Raw genomic sequence first — 17,504 nt, 5'->3', positions numbered from 1 at the left:
GTTACTGGGCTTTTTCTCTTTTTATCTGCCAAAGTCTTTAATTTCTTCTCTACAAAATGAGACCCTGAGCAACCACGTATGGGCATTAAGATGGAGTGGCAAAGGCGCCTAAGACCCGCTCATTCCTCCCCAAACTCTGAGCAACTGGCAACTTTGAGCAGGTCCCTTAACCTTTCATGGGCTCCTGGGTTCAGGTTCAGAAAGTGATCGGTAGGAAAGGTTAAAAGCACTGTTGTCTCCATTCAGTGTCGCCCAGGGCTGAACTGAAAATGGGCCAGAGTGCGCAGGGGGAAGGAAAGAAAATCACGGATCTCTGAAAACCTGCCCCGTCCAGGAAGCAACAGCCACCCCACCCCCTCCGCCATTCCCCCTTTCAAGCCAGCTCCGCAGTCAGGGGCAAACAGAGGGAAGGCGCAGGGACTAGAGGTCCCAGTTCCAGCTCGCCACCCGCTCCCTGGGTGAGCTCGGCGACTCTGCCCTTCCCTGGGTCTCAGTTTCCCCGTCTATGCAGGGACGGGTTGGGCTTGTAACCACTGGAGGCCTTACAGCTCCGATGCTCTGAGGCTTAACTCCAACATAAAACCCCTTTCGGATCGGATTTTCTGGAGGGTCACAGAAGCTGGAAGTCGATGGGGAGGAATTGAGAAGGCAGGCAAAAAAGCTCCGGCTGCGGCCTGAGCACTTGAAGAGCGACGTGTGGCCGATCGACCGGCGGTGCAGCCGAGGCGCAAGCCTGGGGTCCGGGTCTGCGCGGGGCGGGAGCGAGCAGGCACTCACCGGCATGACTATGGATGTGCTGGCGGCGGCGGTGGCGGTGACGGCGGCTGCGGCAGGACGCTTCTGCCCGCTCGGAGCGCTGGCCCGGCTGTGCTTCCGGGGCTGGGCGCCGGCAAGAGCCGCCCCTCCCGCCAGGCCCCGCCCCCACCCGGCCCGCCGGCAGTTAGGCCCTGCCCCCTGGCCCCGCGGGCCGAGAGCCACCTGACCTTCGTTGGCCGCCCCGCCTCCTTCCGGCGGGCGGGGCGGGAGACTCCCCACTCGCTTGGGCCAGCCTCCAACGCCTACTGGTCATTCTTAGACCACCTGCTCTGTGTCAGGCGTGTATTAGGGGAAGGGAATAAGCCCCCCCCCCCCCCGCAGTGAAGACGACAGACTCCGCCCCTCCCTAAAGGGACAATCACATTTACTGATGTAAATGAGTCCCAACCTTGAGCCTGCACCGCGTTAGGTATCCAAGGTGCGCCAGTGAAAAAGACGTCACGCAGTCGGGAGCCAAGGAAGCAGGTGGCGAAAAGGCGGTGTTAGAGGGGCTGTATCACGGGGGCAGAGAAAGGAGCTCTCACACTGGAGTGGGCTGGGGGCGGGAGAGAGGTTCTGGGTGAGGTTTCCGGATGAGGTAATCTGAGTCACGGGTGGAGGGTCCACGTTCATCTGATGAAGGAAGAGGAGCTATTTGGGAAGGAGGGAGGCAGAGGGAACAGCAAGCACAGAAGTGGGAAGACAAGAGTGGGCTTGAGAGGCAGGCACAAAGAGAGGTGGAGAAAGGAAGCGACAAGGATCAGATCCACAGCCATGGGTGAAGACAGATGAAGGCAGAGGCGCTCTAGGACACTAACAGAGAAACAGGCCTGCGGGACTGGGAGCTTCAGCCACACACACACACACCCCTCTACATAGACACAAGCATGGGGGGGGGGCTCCCCTTGGAATACCCAAGGAACCTGGCCAGAGGGGCCCAGTCTGAGTAGTTTCAAGGAGCTCTCATCAACAGAACTGCTTGGACAGCTTATTAACAACCCAGATTTCTAGGCTTCGGGCTAGATGCACTTCCCCTCGATCTCAAGGCATACTTTTAGTACTCCTCTGCTTGGTTTGGGGAACCACTGGTTGAGGAAAACTAGTCTTAATACATGAAACCTTTCCGAGAAAGTGTGATTATTGATTTCTTTTCTCACCTCCATTTCATCTTTTTTGTTTGTTCTATGAAAATAGATCTAGACTCTAATTTTTTTTTTTTTTAAGATTTTATCTGACAGCAAGCACAAGCAGGGGGAGCTGCAGAGAGAAAGGGAGAAGCAGACTCCTCACTGAGCAAGGAGACTGATGCGGGGCTGGCAGCGCTTGATCCCAGGACCCTGAGAGCATGACCTGGGCTGAAGGCAGAACTTAACCGCTTAACCGACTGAGCCACCCAGGTGCCCTGATCTGGAGCCTTTAAATATTTTTTCCTTCACCGCTGGCAGGATGTTAAGCCTTGTCAGTAAAGGTTCTGGAGACACACTGGAAGGGGAAAGGTTTTCCTTCCAGGTTCTGGTGTGCTCAGGAGCCAGGCCCTTGCCCTTCTGAGGACGGCTTCCGGAGCACCGGGCTCCTGCTGTGTACAGGGACTGGCAGCACCTAGCAGCCAGCAGCTTCCTCCAGTGTCCTATCCTCCCTTGTGTACTTTCATAGCAGAGTGCTTTCAGTGAAGTGCCTCGTGAATAGCTTTTTCCAGCACCCTAGAGGGAAATTTTCCAGCCTAGAGGGTGGATTTCCAATAAGTTCCACCAGCATGGCATCATAGCCACTTCTCTGCCATTAGGTGGGCCACAAGGCCTGGATCCCAGCCTAGCGTGGGGGTTGGGGGATTCTTCCTTGGATGCTGTATGTTACTATCTTGGCCCTACCAGCAGAGGCTGCTTCTTGTATCTGCTGTTTCTATATTCTTTAGAGTTCTCTTTACTTGTTACTAGCCAATGCCTCATTATCACAGACTCATTATAATCTTTAAACTCTTCTTGTTCAAGTGATGGTGTGGTTTCTCTCTCCTGATTAGACCCACACTGATACAGGGAGTGACCACAAGCTGACTACTTCTAGGGAAGAGGCTAATGGATCCACCCTTGGCCTAGGTTCAGGGAACACGAAATGGAAGGGATAAATCTAGGCCAGGACCAGTAACTGACTCACACTGGCCCTGAATGAGGGGGCCCACCTTCAGCACGGTGAGCGGAAGGAGCATGGGAATGAGAGCCTGTCTTAGTCTGCTCAGGCCGCTGTAACAAAATATCACAGACTGGGTGCTTTAAACAACACTTCTTTCTCGCAGTTCTCAGAGTTCTGGAAGCCAGAAAGTCCAAGATCAAAGTGCTCGCTGATTCGGTTCTTGGTGAGATTTCTCCTCCTGGCTTGCAGATGGCTGCGTTCTTGCTGTGTCCTCCCATGGCAGAGAGAGCTAGCTCTGGTATCACTTCCTCCTTTTATAAGGGCACTGGCCCTATTGGATTAGGGCCCCACTCTTAAGACTCCATTTAACCTTTATCAACTCCTCAAAGGCCCATCTCCAAACACAATCACATTGGAGGTTAGGGCCTCAACATTTCAGTCCATATACACCATATAGAGCCATATAGACCAGAGTTTGAATTGTAGCCCTATCATTTGCCAGCTGTATAACCTTGGGCAGATTACTTTACCTCTCTAAGCCTTAATATCCTCACTTATAGAACAGGGATAGTTAAGGTGACTATACAATTTTTATCCAAACCTTCTGAGAGTGAAAGGGAATGCCAGGACAGTAGGCATACACCATGAGTGTTACAGGCAAACCAGGACATATGGATTCCTCAAAGAAATCTATTTTGTGGTATCATTGGGAAGAATGTATAGGATACTGTATGCAAACTTCCCAGCACATTACTTGGCACAGGATAGACATCAAAAAGTATTAGAATTCTTCTTCTAATTGCTGGAATGGCTCCTGGACTCCCTGGGACTGGCTCCTCCCCTACTGGCAAAATGCTCAACCCTTAACCCTTCACACCTTTTTTCCACCTGCCAGGCATTTCCTTAGGTCCAGTGAAGGCAAGGCTCAACATTTGGTAGCAATGGTCACAACTGTATACTGGAAAGCAAGGGAAAGCAAGATCACTGCAGGGTGTACGGGGTGCGGGGCATTAAAGGAAAGGCAGAGGAGGAGAGACTAGGTTAGAGAATTGGGGAAGAGGGGACGTGAATCAGAGAGAGCACAACTTAGTGAGAGGCATTGTTATGGAAACTCATTAGATAGGACAGATGAAGAGAGGAAACTGTGCAGGATTATAGTTCCTGTATGTAAATATCTGCATAAATTCCAGTTATTTACATACAAATAAGCCTGAAACGAACTATAGCAAGTGTTATACAAGTTACCTGAAGGGATGCAGGATTACAGGCTCCCAATGGACATACTGTTTAAAAAATTTCAAATAGCACAGAAGGGTGTGCAGGGAAAAGTAAGTCTCCCTCCTACCCTGACTGCCACTGCTTTTTAAACAAAAGGTGTCTATACACAATTTTGCACCTTGCTTTCCTCACTTCACAAAATATTGTAGAGCTTATTTACTTGTACAGATCCCCTTCATTCTTTTTAGTGATTACATAATGCTACATTATGCAGTGGTACCATAGTTTATTTCACCAGGCCCTATGGCAGAAACCAGTGGTTGGCTGATCCAACCCTCATTCCCAGACTTTTTACTCTTGCTCCTGTAGAGGCCAGATCCCTTAGTACCCTCAATATTTGCTTTCCCATCTTCCCTTGCAGCCAAGTGTGCCCATATGATATGGTTCTGGCCAGTGAGTCAGAAGCAGAAGTCTGCTACAAGGTTTCTGGAAAGCTTTTGCGTTCTTCACAAGGGGAACAGATCCCACTCCTTTCCCCTGCCTGCTGAGAATAGCGATATGATATCTAGAGTACAACTATGAGGGAAATGCCAAGGGAATCACAGAGATGCCGGTTCTGTGTGCTCACCGAGCCGATGCCAGCTGCAGCTTGTCTGTAGACTTGGTAGGTGAGAAATGTAAGCCCCTCTTCATTTCAGCGACTGCTGCTCAGACTTCCTGGTACTTGCCCCTGACACGGTCTTGATACAGTCCCCCACTGATAGACATACATGTAGCTTCCAATCTTTTAATGCTAAGAATGATGATGTAATGACAGTCCATATACGCCGACCTTTGCTTAAAAGTTTACGTAGAATAAATTGCTATTCATTTTCAATTTTGATAGACTGCCTCTCAAAGAAGACTTATTAACTATGTTTTCATATCTTCAGATCTATGTGTACTACCTGACCCATTCTAATATTATAGGTGGTTTTTAATTTTGTTTTTCTACTTTTCTTTGGCATATTTTCTATAATAAATATGTACCGAGAATCACGGAGAAAAATATTTTTAAAAAGCAGAATTCAGGAATTCTCAGTTCCAGACTACCCAGCAGTTTCCTTACTAGTTTTTTAAACTTGGGTAAGTCAATTTATCACTGAACCAGCAGGCTTGGGAAATGGGCCTTTTCTGGCTGACGGTGTTGTGAGGATAGGAATGTATAGACTGTAGTCATGTGTAGATGACAGGTTCCCAGACAAAGGGCTGGAGCCTTCTCCCTGGTATACCTGACCTCTGGACCTCACCTACTGGAGTGACCCTTCTGCAGATGCTGGGGTCAGACTTTGCAAAGAAAGGCCTTTGTAGCTGTTGTCTATTCCCTCCAGAAGGCCAAGTGTCTGTTTTTTGTGTTATAGCCCAGGTACACACAGCTGTCTCACTGCTTTATCCACCAGGGAACCCTCAGCTTGGGAGCAAAGGTTTTGAGCTGAAAGGGCCCTCAGAGAAGCCCATGCAAGGGAAGAGGGGGGCTGCAAAGCATAGGGGGCTTGGGGTGCAGGCTTAGCACAGGCAGCCTGGCATCAGGAAGAGTTGCAGACTGGGTGAAGCTGGTCTGCAGACATATTTTATTTAGTTCCTAAAGTGCTCAAAATATTTTTCAATTAGTTGATAACATTTACAAATGCGGAGTGGTGGCACAACAGTGTGAATGTACGTTGAATGCCACGGAACTGTTCACTTAAAAATGGTTAAAATGGTCAGTTTTATGTTCTGTGTATTTTACTATGATTTAAAATCTATTTATAGACTGACATGTAAGTATAGTCGGTCCTATAAGACCAAGAAAAGCATTTTTTAAGAAAAGCATTTTTATGAATAACAACTCCAAATAAAGTTAAAAAAAAGAATAAATTCAACTATAGTCCTCTCGTTTATTTTTTTTAAGGATTTTATTTATTTATTTGACAGAGAGCACACAAGCAGGGGGACCAGCAGCAAGAGAGGGAGAAGCAGGTTCTTGGCTGAGCAAGAAGCTCTATTCGGGGCTCGATCCCCAGACCCCGGGATCATGACCTGAGCTGAAGGTAGACGCTTAACCGCCTGAGCCACCCAGGCACCCCAAGTAGAGTCCTCTTAGAAAGAATATTTTCATTAGAAAATATTTAAAAGTGAGAACCAAAGGGCATGTGGGTGGCTCAGTCGGTTGAATGACCCATTCTTGGTTTCAGCTCAGTTCATGATCTCAGGTGGTGAGACCAAGCCCACATCAGGCTCCATGCTGGGCATGGAGTCTGCTTGAGATTCTCTCCCCCTCCCCCACCCATGTACATGCTCTCTCTCTCTCTCTCAAATAAATAAAATCTTTAAAAAAAAAAGTGAGGACCAAACACTTTTATACCATTAATAAAAAGTTAAAAAAGAACGGTGAGTAATCCAGATTTGAGTGTCTGCTGAAACACTGGAAGATCTAGAAACTTACCTGTAACTGGCAAGAAAGGCCAGGTAACGCTATTGCAGCAAACCATCACAAAACCTCAATGGCTTAAAACAACAGATTTCCTCCTTGTTTATGTCCTATGACCATTGCAGTTTGGGCAGTTTGGAGGAGTGGCTCTGTGCAAATGATTTTTGCTCTGGGACCCAGGTAGAGGGAGATTCCCCAAATTGCATGATATTGAATATGGGGGTGGTATGGGGAGGGAAGACCTCATCAAATAATCACTAGCTCCAAAGCCTTCTCTTCCTGGAAAAGATACGTGTCCCTTCTGCTCTCGGTGGGTTGGCCAAAGCAGGGCATGTGGTCATGCCTGTCTATGAGGGGGCAGGATAGAATAATCCTTCCAGGCACCTGGAAGAAGGGGAAACAGCTATGTCAGAAAACGATATAATAAGTCATAAAAATGAAAATTACAGCATAGGGAATACAGTCAATAATATTGTAATAATGTCGTATGGTGACAGATGGTGACGACATTTATCATGGTGAGCACTGAGTAATGTATAGAACTGCTGAAGCCCTATGTGGTACATCTGAAATCAATATAACATTGCCTGTTAATTATACTTTGATTCAAAAAAGAAAAAAATATATATATACAAATGACCACTCAGGACTCTTCAGATAAGGCATGAGATCTTTGGGCGACCACAGTCCCCACCACCTTAGGGTGCTCCCAGCACCGCAGCCAAAGATCAGAGGACATGTGTCATGCTGTCTTCTGGCTCCTTTTTTCTCTGTCAGACTTCTCTAGGCGTCAGGGACGTAAAGCTGTGTTTAATGAGAGATACTAGACAAACCTGTGTTCAATTCCTGGGTGTTTTGAGCAATAAATCTCTCTGAACCTCAGTTTCTTTCCCTGTATGACAAAGATAATAATTAGACCTATCTCAATAATTAGCATTATTGTGAGAAATAAGACAATGTTCATAAAATTTTCAGTTCAGTGCCTGGTATATAGTAAGTACTCAGAAGCCACTCTTAGGGATATGCCAAGTTAATTTCTTTTTTTTTTTTTTAATTTTATTTATTTGAGAGACGCAGAGAAAGAGATCAGGGGGAGGGGCAGAGGGAGAGGGAGAGAGAGTCTCAAGCAGACTCTGCACTGAGCGTGGAGCCCGATACGGGGCTCAATCTCACAATCTTGAGATCATGACCTGTGCTGAGATCAGGAGTCTGGTACTTAACCGACTGAGCCACCCCAGTGCCCCCCAAGTTACTCTTTAAATTATATAATACATGGAAAGTTTCTTTTGTTTTTTAAAGATTTTATTTATTTATTTCAGAGAGAGAGAGAGAGAGAGAGGGAGCACGAGCAGGGACAGAGGCAGAGGGAGAAGCAGACTCCCCACTGAGTAGGGAGCCTGACATGGGGCTCAATCCCAGGACCCTGGGATCATGACCTGAGCTGAAAGCAGACACTTAACCCACTGAGCCACCCAAGCGCCCCTATGTGGAAAGTTTCTTAATGTAAAAAATTTTAAACAATCGAGATAAGGTGAAAGTTTCCTTCAAACCCTTATTATCCATGTCTTCCACAGAGGAAGTAACTACTATTGGATTGCTGTACATTCTTTCTTTATTTATTTAAAGATTTTATTTATTTGAGAGAGAGAGAGAGCACAAGCCAGGAAGAGAGGCAGAGGGAGAGGGAGAAGCAGACTCCCCACTGAGCAGGGAGCCTGACATGGGACTCAATCCTAGGACCCAGGGATCATGACCTGAACCGTGGGCAAGATGCTCAGCTGACTGAGCCACCCAGGTGCCCCAGATTGCTGTACATTCTTTCGAGACCTTGTTCTATAGTTTCACAAACACTGATAAACACATATGCATATATCATTTTGGGTATTTTTTTAACCATGCATGACATAATTTGCAAGATGCTCTTTTTAATAAACTACATGCTCTGAGGATTTATGTTATATATGGGTACTATTGTCACATATGTTTTTAAATTTTTAAAATCCTGCAGATTACTAGGATTTGCCATGGATCCCAGAATTCTCAAATCACCTGGAAAACTGTCTCTGTAGCATTACCTGATGGCATGCTTGAGGGCATGAAAGAATATTCCAGCCTTTCTGGGATTTCTGAGGAGGCCAAACCCCTTTTCTTACTTGGGGCTATGTTCTTCTTCCCTGGGCAGTATTGACAAGTAGGTAAATGAACATGGGCTTGAAGTCAGAGAGTCCTAGTTTCCAGCCCCAGCTGTGTGACCTTGGGCTAGTTGTTTACCCTCTCTGAGCCTGTTTCTGAGAAATGAGAACTATGGTTGTTGTGAACATTAAATGAGATCCTCTTTATAGAGAATATTCACAAGGTTGCCTGGCTCATGGCCAGCATTCCACAGAGTTTCAGGAGGTGATATGTTTGCAGACAGTCAATGCCAAAAATGAAGGAATCCAATTAGGCATGCGTTTCTGAGCCGGTAAAGGGTCTCTTTAGATTTTTGTATGGTAAGGAGCAAAAGGAAAAGATGGTAGTCTGGTATGCAAGCCGAATAAAGCTTTGATGCTTCATTTTCAAAATCCCTCATATGTGTAAAGGAATAATTTTTTAAAAATTTACTTTAATTTATTTTTACTAAAGATTTTAAGTAATCTCCACACCCAATGTGGGGTTCTCACAACCCTGAGATCTAGAGTCACATGCTCCACCAACTGAGCCAGCCAGGTGCCCCTATTTTATTTTAATTCCAGAGTAGTTAACAAACAGTGTTATATTAGGTTCAGGTGTACAATATAGTGATACAACAAATCTATACATCACTCAGTGCTCATCAAGATAAGGGTGCTCTTAATCTCTATTCCGTTTGTTGTTTTAAAGATCAAAGTTTCCATATTTATAGTTCCTACACTTAACATCTATACTTAACATTGAATTTCTTTTGAAAAATAATACATGCACATGTTTAAAAAAATGATCAGTACCAAAGCATACTTTGGATGAATGAAAACGAAGCTGTTCTCTTACCCTGGCCCGAGTTCCCTAACCCATTAACAATCATTAACAGTTTCTTGAGACTCCTTCCAGACATGACCTGTGCATGCACAGCAAAACCATCTAGGAATGTGCAGAGATAACTAGAGCAATACAGTATACCTTAATAGAAATAACTGCCTCATGACATTGCTCCCGCTTTTTTACTCTTTCCATGATTCTGCACTGTGCAGATTGCTCTGTAACTGTGCACACAGATCTGCCTCGTTTTCTCTATGGTTGCATGACAGTCCGCTGTAAGAGTAGTTCCATATAGCTCCTTATTTGGGTCGTTTCCTGTCTCTTTCTAGTACAAGCTGTGCTGTTGTGAATATTATACTAGAGCTTTGTTCACAGGTGAGAGTTTAATAGACACATACAGGCACGTTTTTAAGCATCCTGCATAAATGACTAGCTATGTTTGGAGAACACTGATAGAGTAGATATTCTTAGGATCATTCCTTACCTAATATCCCTTGTCCCCCCAACCCTCCCCCCCATAAACTGTGTTTTCTGGGGTGTTGGCCGTGTTTCTTCCCACCCTGATTCTTATAGCTTTGGGGAGAATTGGCAGGAAGAGAAGGGAGTAAAGTAGTGTACAGGAGGGGTGCGCAGACTTTGCTTGCCAGTGGAGAGAAGGACGAGCGGGAGGCTAGGGACTCTCTCCTATGTGACTCAGGAAGCCAGATCAGGGTCTCTCAGCTTTGGCACTGTTGACTTTTTGGCCGGAAGCTGCTTTGTCATGGCCGGGGTGTGGGGATAGTGGAGGGTGTCTCTCCTGTGCATGTCTGCATCCTGGCCCCTGCCCACTAGATGCCTGTGGTCCCTCTACCCAGTTGTGACTGAAGCCCTAAGTCTCCTGGGAAATCTCCCTTGACTCTCCTGCCTTAGAACCAGTGCTCCAGACAATTCGTTGGTGGTGAATTACCCCCTGAACATTTACTAAGTATCCAGCTCTCGAGTCCTGAGGGTTTTATGATCTGAGTGGGGAAGCTACCACAGGAGAATGCCAACTCGTTCTTTCCTGTGGAAGATAGCAATGGCCACGTGAGGGTTCTTGTCGTCGTTCTCTCTCTGGTAATCCAATTCCCCTTCCTTCCTTTCTTTCTTCCTACCTCCCATACACAACACGGGACATGAACATAGTCTTGTTGTACAACTTTCAAATAATACATTATCCTCATCTTTTAACATACAGAAATCAGGAGTTTTGTTTTTTTGCTTTTTTAACATAAATGGGAATTCACTGATTTTTTTTTCAATTAACAATCCAAATAACAAACGGAGACGCCGTCCATATCTGTATAGTTCTTATTCCTATTTAAACTGCTGCATGGTATTCTATATTATATGCATATCACTGGTTAATCAGTTTGCCAATTGATGAGCAATTACATTTTCAGTTTTTAAGTATTCTTTTTAAATTTTTAATCATTTTAAAAAATGATTTTATTTATTTATCTGACAGAGAGAGCAAGCACACAAACAGGGGGAGTAGCAGAGGGAGAGAGAGAAGCAGGCCTTCTGCTGAGCAGGGAGCCTGATGCAGGGCTCGATCCCATGACCCTAGGATCATGACCTGAGCAGAAGGCTGACGCTTAACTGGCTGAGCCATCCAGGCGTCCCTTAAGTATTCTTTTTTAAAAACGATTTTATTTATTCATTTGGGAGAGAGAGAGCACAAGCATGGGGAGTGGCAGAGAGAGAGGGAGAAGCTGACTCCCCACTGAGCTGGGAGCGAGACATGGGGTTCCATCCCAGGACCTGGAGATCATGACCTGAGCAGAAGGCAGATGCTTAACCATCTGATCCACCCAGGCACCCCACTTTTTAAGTATTCTAAAAAGGCTGACAATTCTGCAGTTGCACACGCCAGTATATGCTTCTTTGTTAAAAAAAAAAAGTGTGGCTATAAACCAAGAAGTACTATTATTGTTTTGGATGATGCACACAATTTTAGTAGTGACTGCCAAATAGCCTTGCAAAGAGAGCCAAATGTGGAGCTTAAAATTCGCTCCAAATGTTATTAAGAATAGTCTTGACTCTTATCACAGGCCATCTGGGTTAAATTACCAGTCTGTAAATGTAAAGTTTTGCAAATCTGCTCTCATTAGCATTTCTATTTGGAGAGTGGACTTGTAAAAGGTAATTTCCGAGTCCACCCTTTAAGAACCCTTCCAAGGGCTCTTCCCTGCCATCAGAATAAACTCCAAATTCCTTAGCATAGCGGGCCGGATCTTGGTTGGGGGCTGGTGTCCTTACTCCAAAAAACTTTAGCGGATTCTCTCCTCTGGGTTTAGTTCCATCCGGTGCCCTCATAGTCCCAGACGCCTGTTCCCCTCTTTGCGGGACTCCCGACCCAGCAAAGTGCCCCGGTCCATTCAACTGGTGACGGGAAACAGAGACGGCATCCAGATCATCTCTGATCCCAGCCCCTAACAGGAGTTTCATAAACGTTGAATGGGCTGGGCCAATGGGGCAGTGGGACCTGGGGGGGGGGGCAGAGGGACGCTCTCACTAGGCTCCTGGGGGCGGCCGCGAGTCTCGTCTGGGGCCAGACCCCGCGCAGGGAGAGGGGACGCGCCCGGGTCCCAGCAGGCTGCTGCCGGCGCCCCTTCTCCCCCAACAGAGACGGTCCAGGTGCTTCATTCCCAAATTCTCTGCAAAACTTAACGGTAGTACATGCCTGGAAAGAGAACCGACCGAGGCATCTATGTATTTCCTTACAAAATGCTCATGATGACCAACAGAGGGCCCAATAAAGCCCTGAGAGACGTGTACAGGACGGGGCTGGAGCGCCACTTAGCCCCTGAAGTGCCTCGGGAAACCTCTGGGGTGTCCGTGTAGGAGTTTGACAAATTACCTTTTAAAGACGTAACAACGCGAAAGCAGCCCCCACACCCCCAGCTATACACTGAGTGGCAATGCTGGTGACGCACAAGATGTTGCATTAAGGACCAACCAGAACGGAGACTTTATAGACTACGGTTCCTTGGCAGCAACAGAACGGGAAGACCTCAGCGAGCTCCCACGAGCCGGCCATCCGGCCAGCCGGCAGCGGCACTTGCCACGAAGAGCAGGGTAGAAATCTGTGTTCTCCAACTCAACAGCGCTTTTCACGTGCGACCTTTTTACACGATCTTAGGTACACGATGGGCGCTGCTTTCCCCTCTCGCTTTCTCTTAAACTGTTGTCTAACAGTAGTGCTGACTAATGGTGAGAGCCAGCAAGTGCCCTTAGGCGGCCGCATGGAAATAAAAAAGTTGCTATAAGAAAAAAAACCAAACAACGGGAACTTTCCCACTTGTTTTCCCTGGTACTAAACTGGGCAGAAAAGGCGGGAGAGGGGCCTCAGGGGCTAGACCCAACAAGTGAGGGGAAGAAAGGAAAGAGGACGGAAGCCCGGGCCAGAAGAACCTCTGAACCTCCCCAGAGGGCACGGCGGCCCTGGGGCTCGGTCTCCTTGGCGTAGTTCAACCCTCGCGTCAATCAGATCCTTCTCGCTTTGCGATTGGCCGGGGGCTCCCTTGGCCTCCCTGGCGCCCACCTCCTGGTTGCTTGGGGTTTACTTCTCCAAAGTACACGGGCCCCACCTTGTGGAGCAACCGCTCCTGTATGGAAAACGGATCTCCGCCCAAGGGAACCCATTTTAACGAATGGGAACGGCCCCACGCATTTACTGGCTACCGTGGGTATCGGTCAAAGAACTTCCCACCCTCTTTTCCGACGTACCTTTAAGTAATTGGTCTCTCTCAGTGCCAATCCGTTACTAGGGAAACGAGATCCTCACAGTCTCATAGGCATGAGTCAAAGCCAATCAAGAGCCACGCCTTCATCCTGAGTCAGTACCCAATTGCTGCTCGAAGAGCCCAGAGGACGCAGTCGGGATTGGTCACTAGCCTGCTCGACCTGGCCGTAACAAGTTAGGCTGAGCCGCTGTTATATAGACCGGCGACGGAGCACGCGTGTGTGCGGACGCAGTTGCGTGAGGGGATTTTGCCTTCTACCGTGCTGTGGAGCAAAGCTTGTTCCTCTCCCGCTCAGCCGCGCAGGTACGCCGGGGTGTGGGCGGGGCGGGACGGCCCAGGGACGGCCCAGGGACGAGGACGAGTTGGGACGCTTGTGTGAGAGAGAAGTCGGAGCGGCGGCGGTGGCGGCCGTCGCGCGAGGCGTGCACCCCACCCCCCCAACGGCCGCAGGCGGGGGCACGGGCGCGCGGAGTTCCCCGCCCCCTCCTCGCCGCGCTCCTACCGGCCGGCGCGCGTGGCCGTGTCCGCGTCCGCCGCGTGCGCGTGCCACGCCCAACGGCCGCGCGGGGCGAGAGCGAGCCGCGGCCGCCGCCCGGGCCCCAGGGCGATCTCGGAAACCCGGGGCCCCGCGCGGCCCGCTCGCCGGCCTTTCCCGCCCGTCTCCCTCCTCTCCGCGCGCCCGCAGAGCCTTTCCTGCCCCGGCGAGGGTCTCCAGCTTGGCCCGGACCGGAGGAGGCATTTATTTAGCGGCGGGGGCGACCAGAAAACGCGAGGAGGTTTTTGGATCGGGAAGCAGAAGTGCAGCTTTTACAGGGAGTAAAGGGGGAGCAGCGAAGGCACGGATGAGTGGAAGTAATAATTACTGTTTTTTTTTGAGCCCTCGCTGTGTGCCAGGCACTGTGCTGAGCAACTTGTGTGGCTCTCTGTACTCCCACAACGGTCCGGCGAGGTAGGTACGGCGATTTTCTTTTTTACAGTGGATTCGGACGCCCAGAGGTGCAGAGACGTAGTCAAAGGCACGCCGACGGTAAGAGGCCGCTATCGGGTGGAACCCAGGCCGTGTGACTGCTAGGCCCCCAGCCTGTTTCCGTCCTTGTGCCAGCGCCCTGCGCGGCTCCAGGGCGCCGTTGCTACCGGAGCACGGGTCCCCGGGGGCAGCAGCATCAGCCCGGGGAGGCCAGCTGCGGGTCAGCGTGCGGCGGCATTTATGTTTGAGCCACTTGTTGGCTTCCAGGGAGACGCGGCTTGGAAGTGGGGTTGTGACAAAGGACACGAAGGGCTTTAGGCTTCCTTTCTATGTGTGTTCGCACGGAGAGCTGATGGATGTGCCGCCCGCAGAGCTTCCGGAAAAAGTAGAGAAAAAGACGAATAAGTGCAAATGAACGTGAACGGTGTTCCTCCTCCGTTTTGATGCTCAGGGCGGGATGGGGCAAAATTCCCGGCAGCCGAGAGTTAGGCTCTGCTCTTAGACCTTGAAACCCTTTTTCGTCTTTTCTTAACCGGGGCAGACTTTTGAGAAAGACCTTCGGGAAGATAGTTTAACTTCCTCGTTTTGTAGTTGGAGAAAATGCGGGTCAGAGCGATGAGTTTCAGATCTCGCCCGCATGTGTGTGTTGAAATGTGAAGTTGGGATGGAAAGGATGGTGCCCAGTTAAAATATAAATTTAACCACTGGAGCTTATGCTAGGTGAATTACGGGTGACTGAGGCGTGTAGGAAATCTTGCCCTTACGGCAGTCGGGATCTTCTGTGGATGAAAGCCTCTCTCTTCATTCTCTCTCTACATTCAGTTCATTTATTTCGCGTTTACTGTTAGGCTCCTGTGTATATTTGAGTATGGAAGATACCGTCAAAGACGAGCATGCATTTGCGATTTTTAAAAGCCAGTATGCTCCCTGGCTTTATAAAATGGTTGCAGGTCCAGACCATTACTTGACACCACAAATGTCTTGAGATAAAACTAGTGAGTTTTGGCACTACCTCTTCTGAACTAATTTTCTTGGAATGGCTTACAACCTTTTTTTTTTTTTTTTAAAGAGCCTTTAGGATTAGTCTTTTAAGAAGTTTTTGCAATCAGAGGAACACAATATTTCCATCCTTGCAAGTAAATTAAAAAACTACAAGGAAGCTTAATATTTGTAAGTGTTTCCATTTACACCCAGTACTTTCCATGTTTCTTAACAGAAAGTAACAATAAAGGATCAAAATACTGTATGGCCCAAGTTCTTTAGTTGGTGTTGCCATAACTAACAGATTGCTTTAGAATATAACATTGTTTTACTTAGAACGTGCCTTCATGTAGCAATTCTAGTTACATTTATTTAGATGGCGTTACCTTATTGAGTTACTGGCATTTTAGGTTTCAAATTTTAGAAGATAATGACATACATTTAAACTGTTAACTTGGAGTCCAGCTAATGGTGTTATTGCTCAGAGTAAAATATATCAGAATGAAATTTCCTTGTGCATTAATTTAGAGAGAACTTTGATTCCCTTTCAAATATTTTTTAGCCTGTTCTTTCGCTCAGGCAAGTGGTTATCAGTTGGGTAGGAATTTGAAAACTGGTAGTTTACAGTTAGTAGCCTGGCATATCTCTTGTGCATGCATTTATTAAGAACAAATGAAGCAGATTGTAATAATAGAAGACCGGTGTGCCTTCCTTCTGCCCAGCCAAGTCAGGTTACTTTTGTTGTTAAATCCTTTCTAAGTTTTTGTACTTCTGACTGATAGAAAAATAGGCAGTCTTTGTTCTTTATTTAACTCACATTCAGTTTGCTGTTCTCAGCTGACGGTCTGCTAAGGGTGCATCAGAAGATTTGGTAATGGTTGCTGACCTTTCTCACAGTAGCTATTTTGCTTGTAATTTTCATTATTTTACTTGTTTTACTTTGCCTTGAAAGTAAAGGGTAGAGGTTAGTTTAGGTTTTTATAGGTTTGTGAATTGTATGTGGTTCATAGGGTGGATGGGGCAATGTTAAAAGATGAATTTAATATAAAGCCTGAATTTGTGACAGAAACCAATTTTTTTGCTACTTTAATAAAATTACCTCTATGATCTTTCAAGATTTTGTATAAGATTTTTAAAAAATGATATTTTAGAATTCAGATATGCATTATATATTCGTTTGCAGAGGGAGAGAATTGTTGGAGTAGGTGGGTTTAAAAAAAAAATGCCCTCTTACCCCCCCCCCCCAGTGGGAAAAACCTTTAGTTGCAACACTGTTCTTCCAGCCACAGAGTTAAATTTAGACTCAACAATTGTAGTCTCACTTGTAGTTGGTGGTCACACTGGTGGTTAATTAGGTTTATATGTTTTTAAATCTCAAAAATCAGCTTTTTCCTTTTTTATTTAAGTATTTTTGGACACCCTGTTTGGCCTTGGTGGGGAAGGCTGAATTGCAAGCCAGGTGATATGGTAAAGAGCTAGGAATAATCTGCCATGAAGAGGGGGCTTTATAAAACAGAAAATAATTCAAAAAATTTTTACAAGTTGTGGCCTTAGTAAATGTCTTTAGATGACTTTGATTTCTTCTTTTGTCCTCTGGCAGTCAGTCAATCATGTAATATTTAGCTGTTCAGCTTGCTGTATTTCAGTTATTTAATAATAATTACTTTTTAGAGATTTACTTTAGAGAGAGTGCCGGTGAGCTGGGGGGGGGGCGGGGGGGGAGGGGGGATGGAGAGAGAGTCACAAGCAGACTCTAGTGAGTGGAGCCCCATTCAGGCTTGATCTCACAGTCTTGAGATCAGGAACTGAGCCAAAACCCGAGAGTCAGCCGCTTAACTGACTGAGCCATCCAGGTGCCCCAGGTATTTAATAATTATTAAAGTAAATGTTAGAGGTGGTTCAAAGAAAGGGGCTTCCTAGATGGGACAGACTTCTACTCTGTAGGGATGTCATCCTTGGTGGCTGTTAATTTAAGTGGGTGTGTAACAGCATCATTGTGTATTTGTATAGCCCTTTTATCTTCTATAAGTGCTCTTACATAGCTTAGTATTCTTATGTTTTTGCTTATAAAGAGAACTGAAGCTCTCAAACTCATTTTCTTATTCAAAAAAGTCAGAAAGATTCAGAGTCTGGAGGGTATGAGTGTGACAACTACTTAACTTCCAGGCTTTTTTAGGCTGTTCCTCAAGTATACCCTCTGTGG

At 46.9% G+C, this 17,504-nt stretch overlaps 2 protein-coding genes and 1 long non-coding RNA gene across 5 annotated transcripts in view; 1 reads left to right on the top strand and 2 right to left on the bottom strand.

Annotated features, from left to right (window-relative positions):
- The window catches only part of ATOX1 (antioxidant 1 copper chaperone), a 13,287-nt gene extending 12,376 nt beyond the window's left edge, over positions 1-911 (bottom strand). Inside the window, exon 1 of the mRNA XM_040630388.1 lies at positions 778-911. Coding sequence (XP_040486322.1) covers positions 778-783 — 6 coding nt within the window. The 5' untranslated portion in view covers positions 784-911. The remainder of the gene's footprint in view (positions 1-777) is intronic.
- A 5,589-nt stretch (positions 912-6,500) lies between these two features.
- On the bottom strand, positions 6,501-13,411 carry LOC103664571. Its single transcript, XR_569079.2, has 3 exons — positions 13,337-13,411; positions 7,423-7,481; positions 6,501-6,973 (listed from the first exon to the last, which is right to left on the bottom strand). It is a non-coding gene; the product is annotated as an uncharacterized LOC103664571 (long non-coding RNA).
- A 107-nt stretch (positions 13,412-13,518) lies between these two features.
- The window catches only part of G3BP1 (G3BP stress granule assembly factor 1), a 38,778-nt gene continuing 34,792 nt past the window's right edge, over positions 13,519-17,504 (top strand). Inside the window, exon 1 of one of the 3 annotated variants that reach the window (XM_040630386.1) lies at positions 13,519-13,656. The gene's annotated coding sequence lies outside the window, so the exon portion shown is untranslated. Of the gene's footprint in view, positions 13,657-13,972; positions 14,303-17,504 lie in introns of those variants that run through there. The other 2 variants (XM_040630385.1, XM_040630387.1) reach the window with 2 other exon arrangements.

Source organism: Ursus maritimus, unplaced genomic scaffold (genome assembly GCF_017311325.1).
Source record: "Ursus maritimus isolate PB19 unplaced genomic scaffold, ASM1731132v1 scaffold_15, whole genome shotgun sequence".
Lineage (NCBI taxonomy): Eukaryota > Metazoa > Chordata > Mammalia > Carnivora > Ursidae > Ursus > Ursus maritimus.
This window is presented reverse-complemented; position numbering and strand designations above follow the sequence as displayed.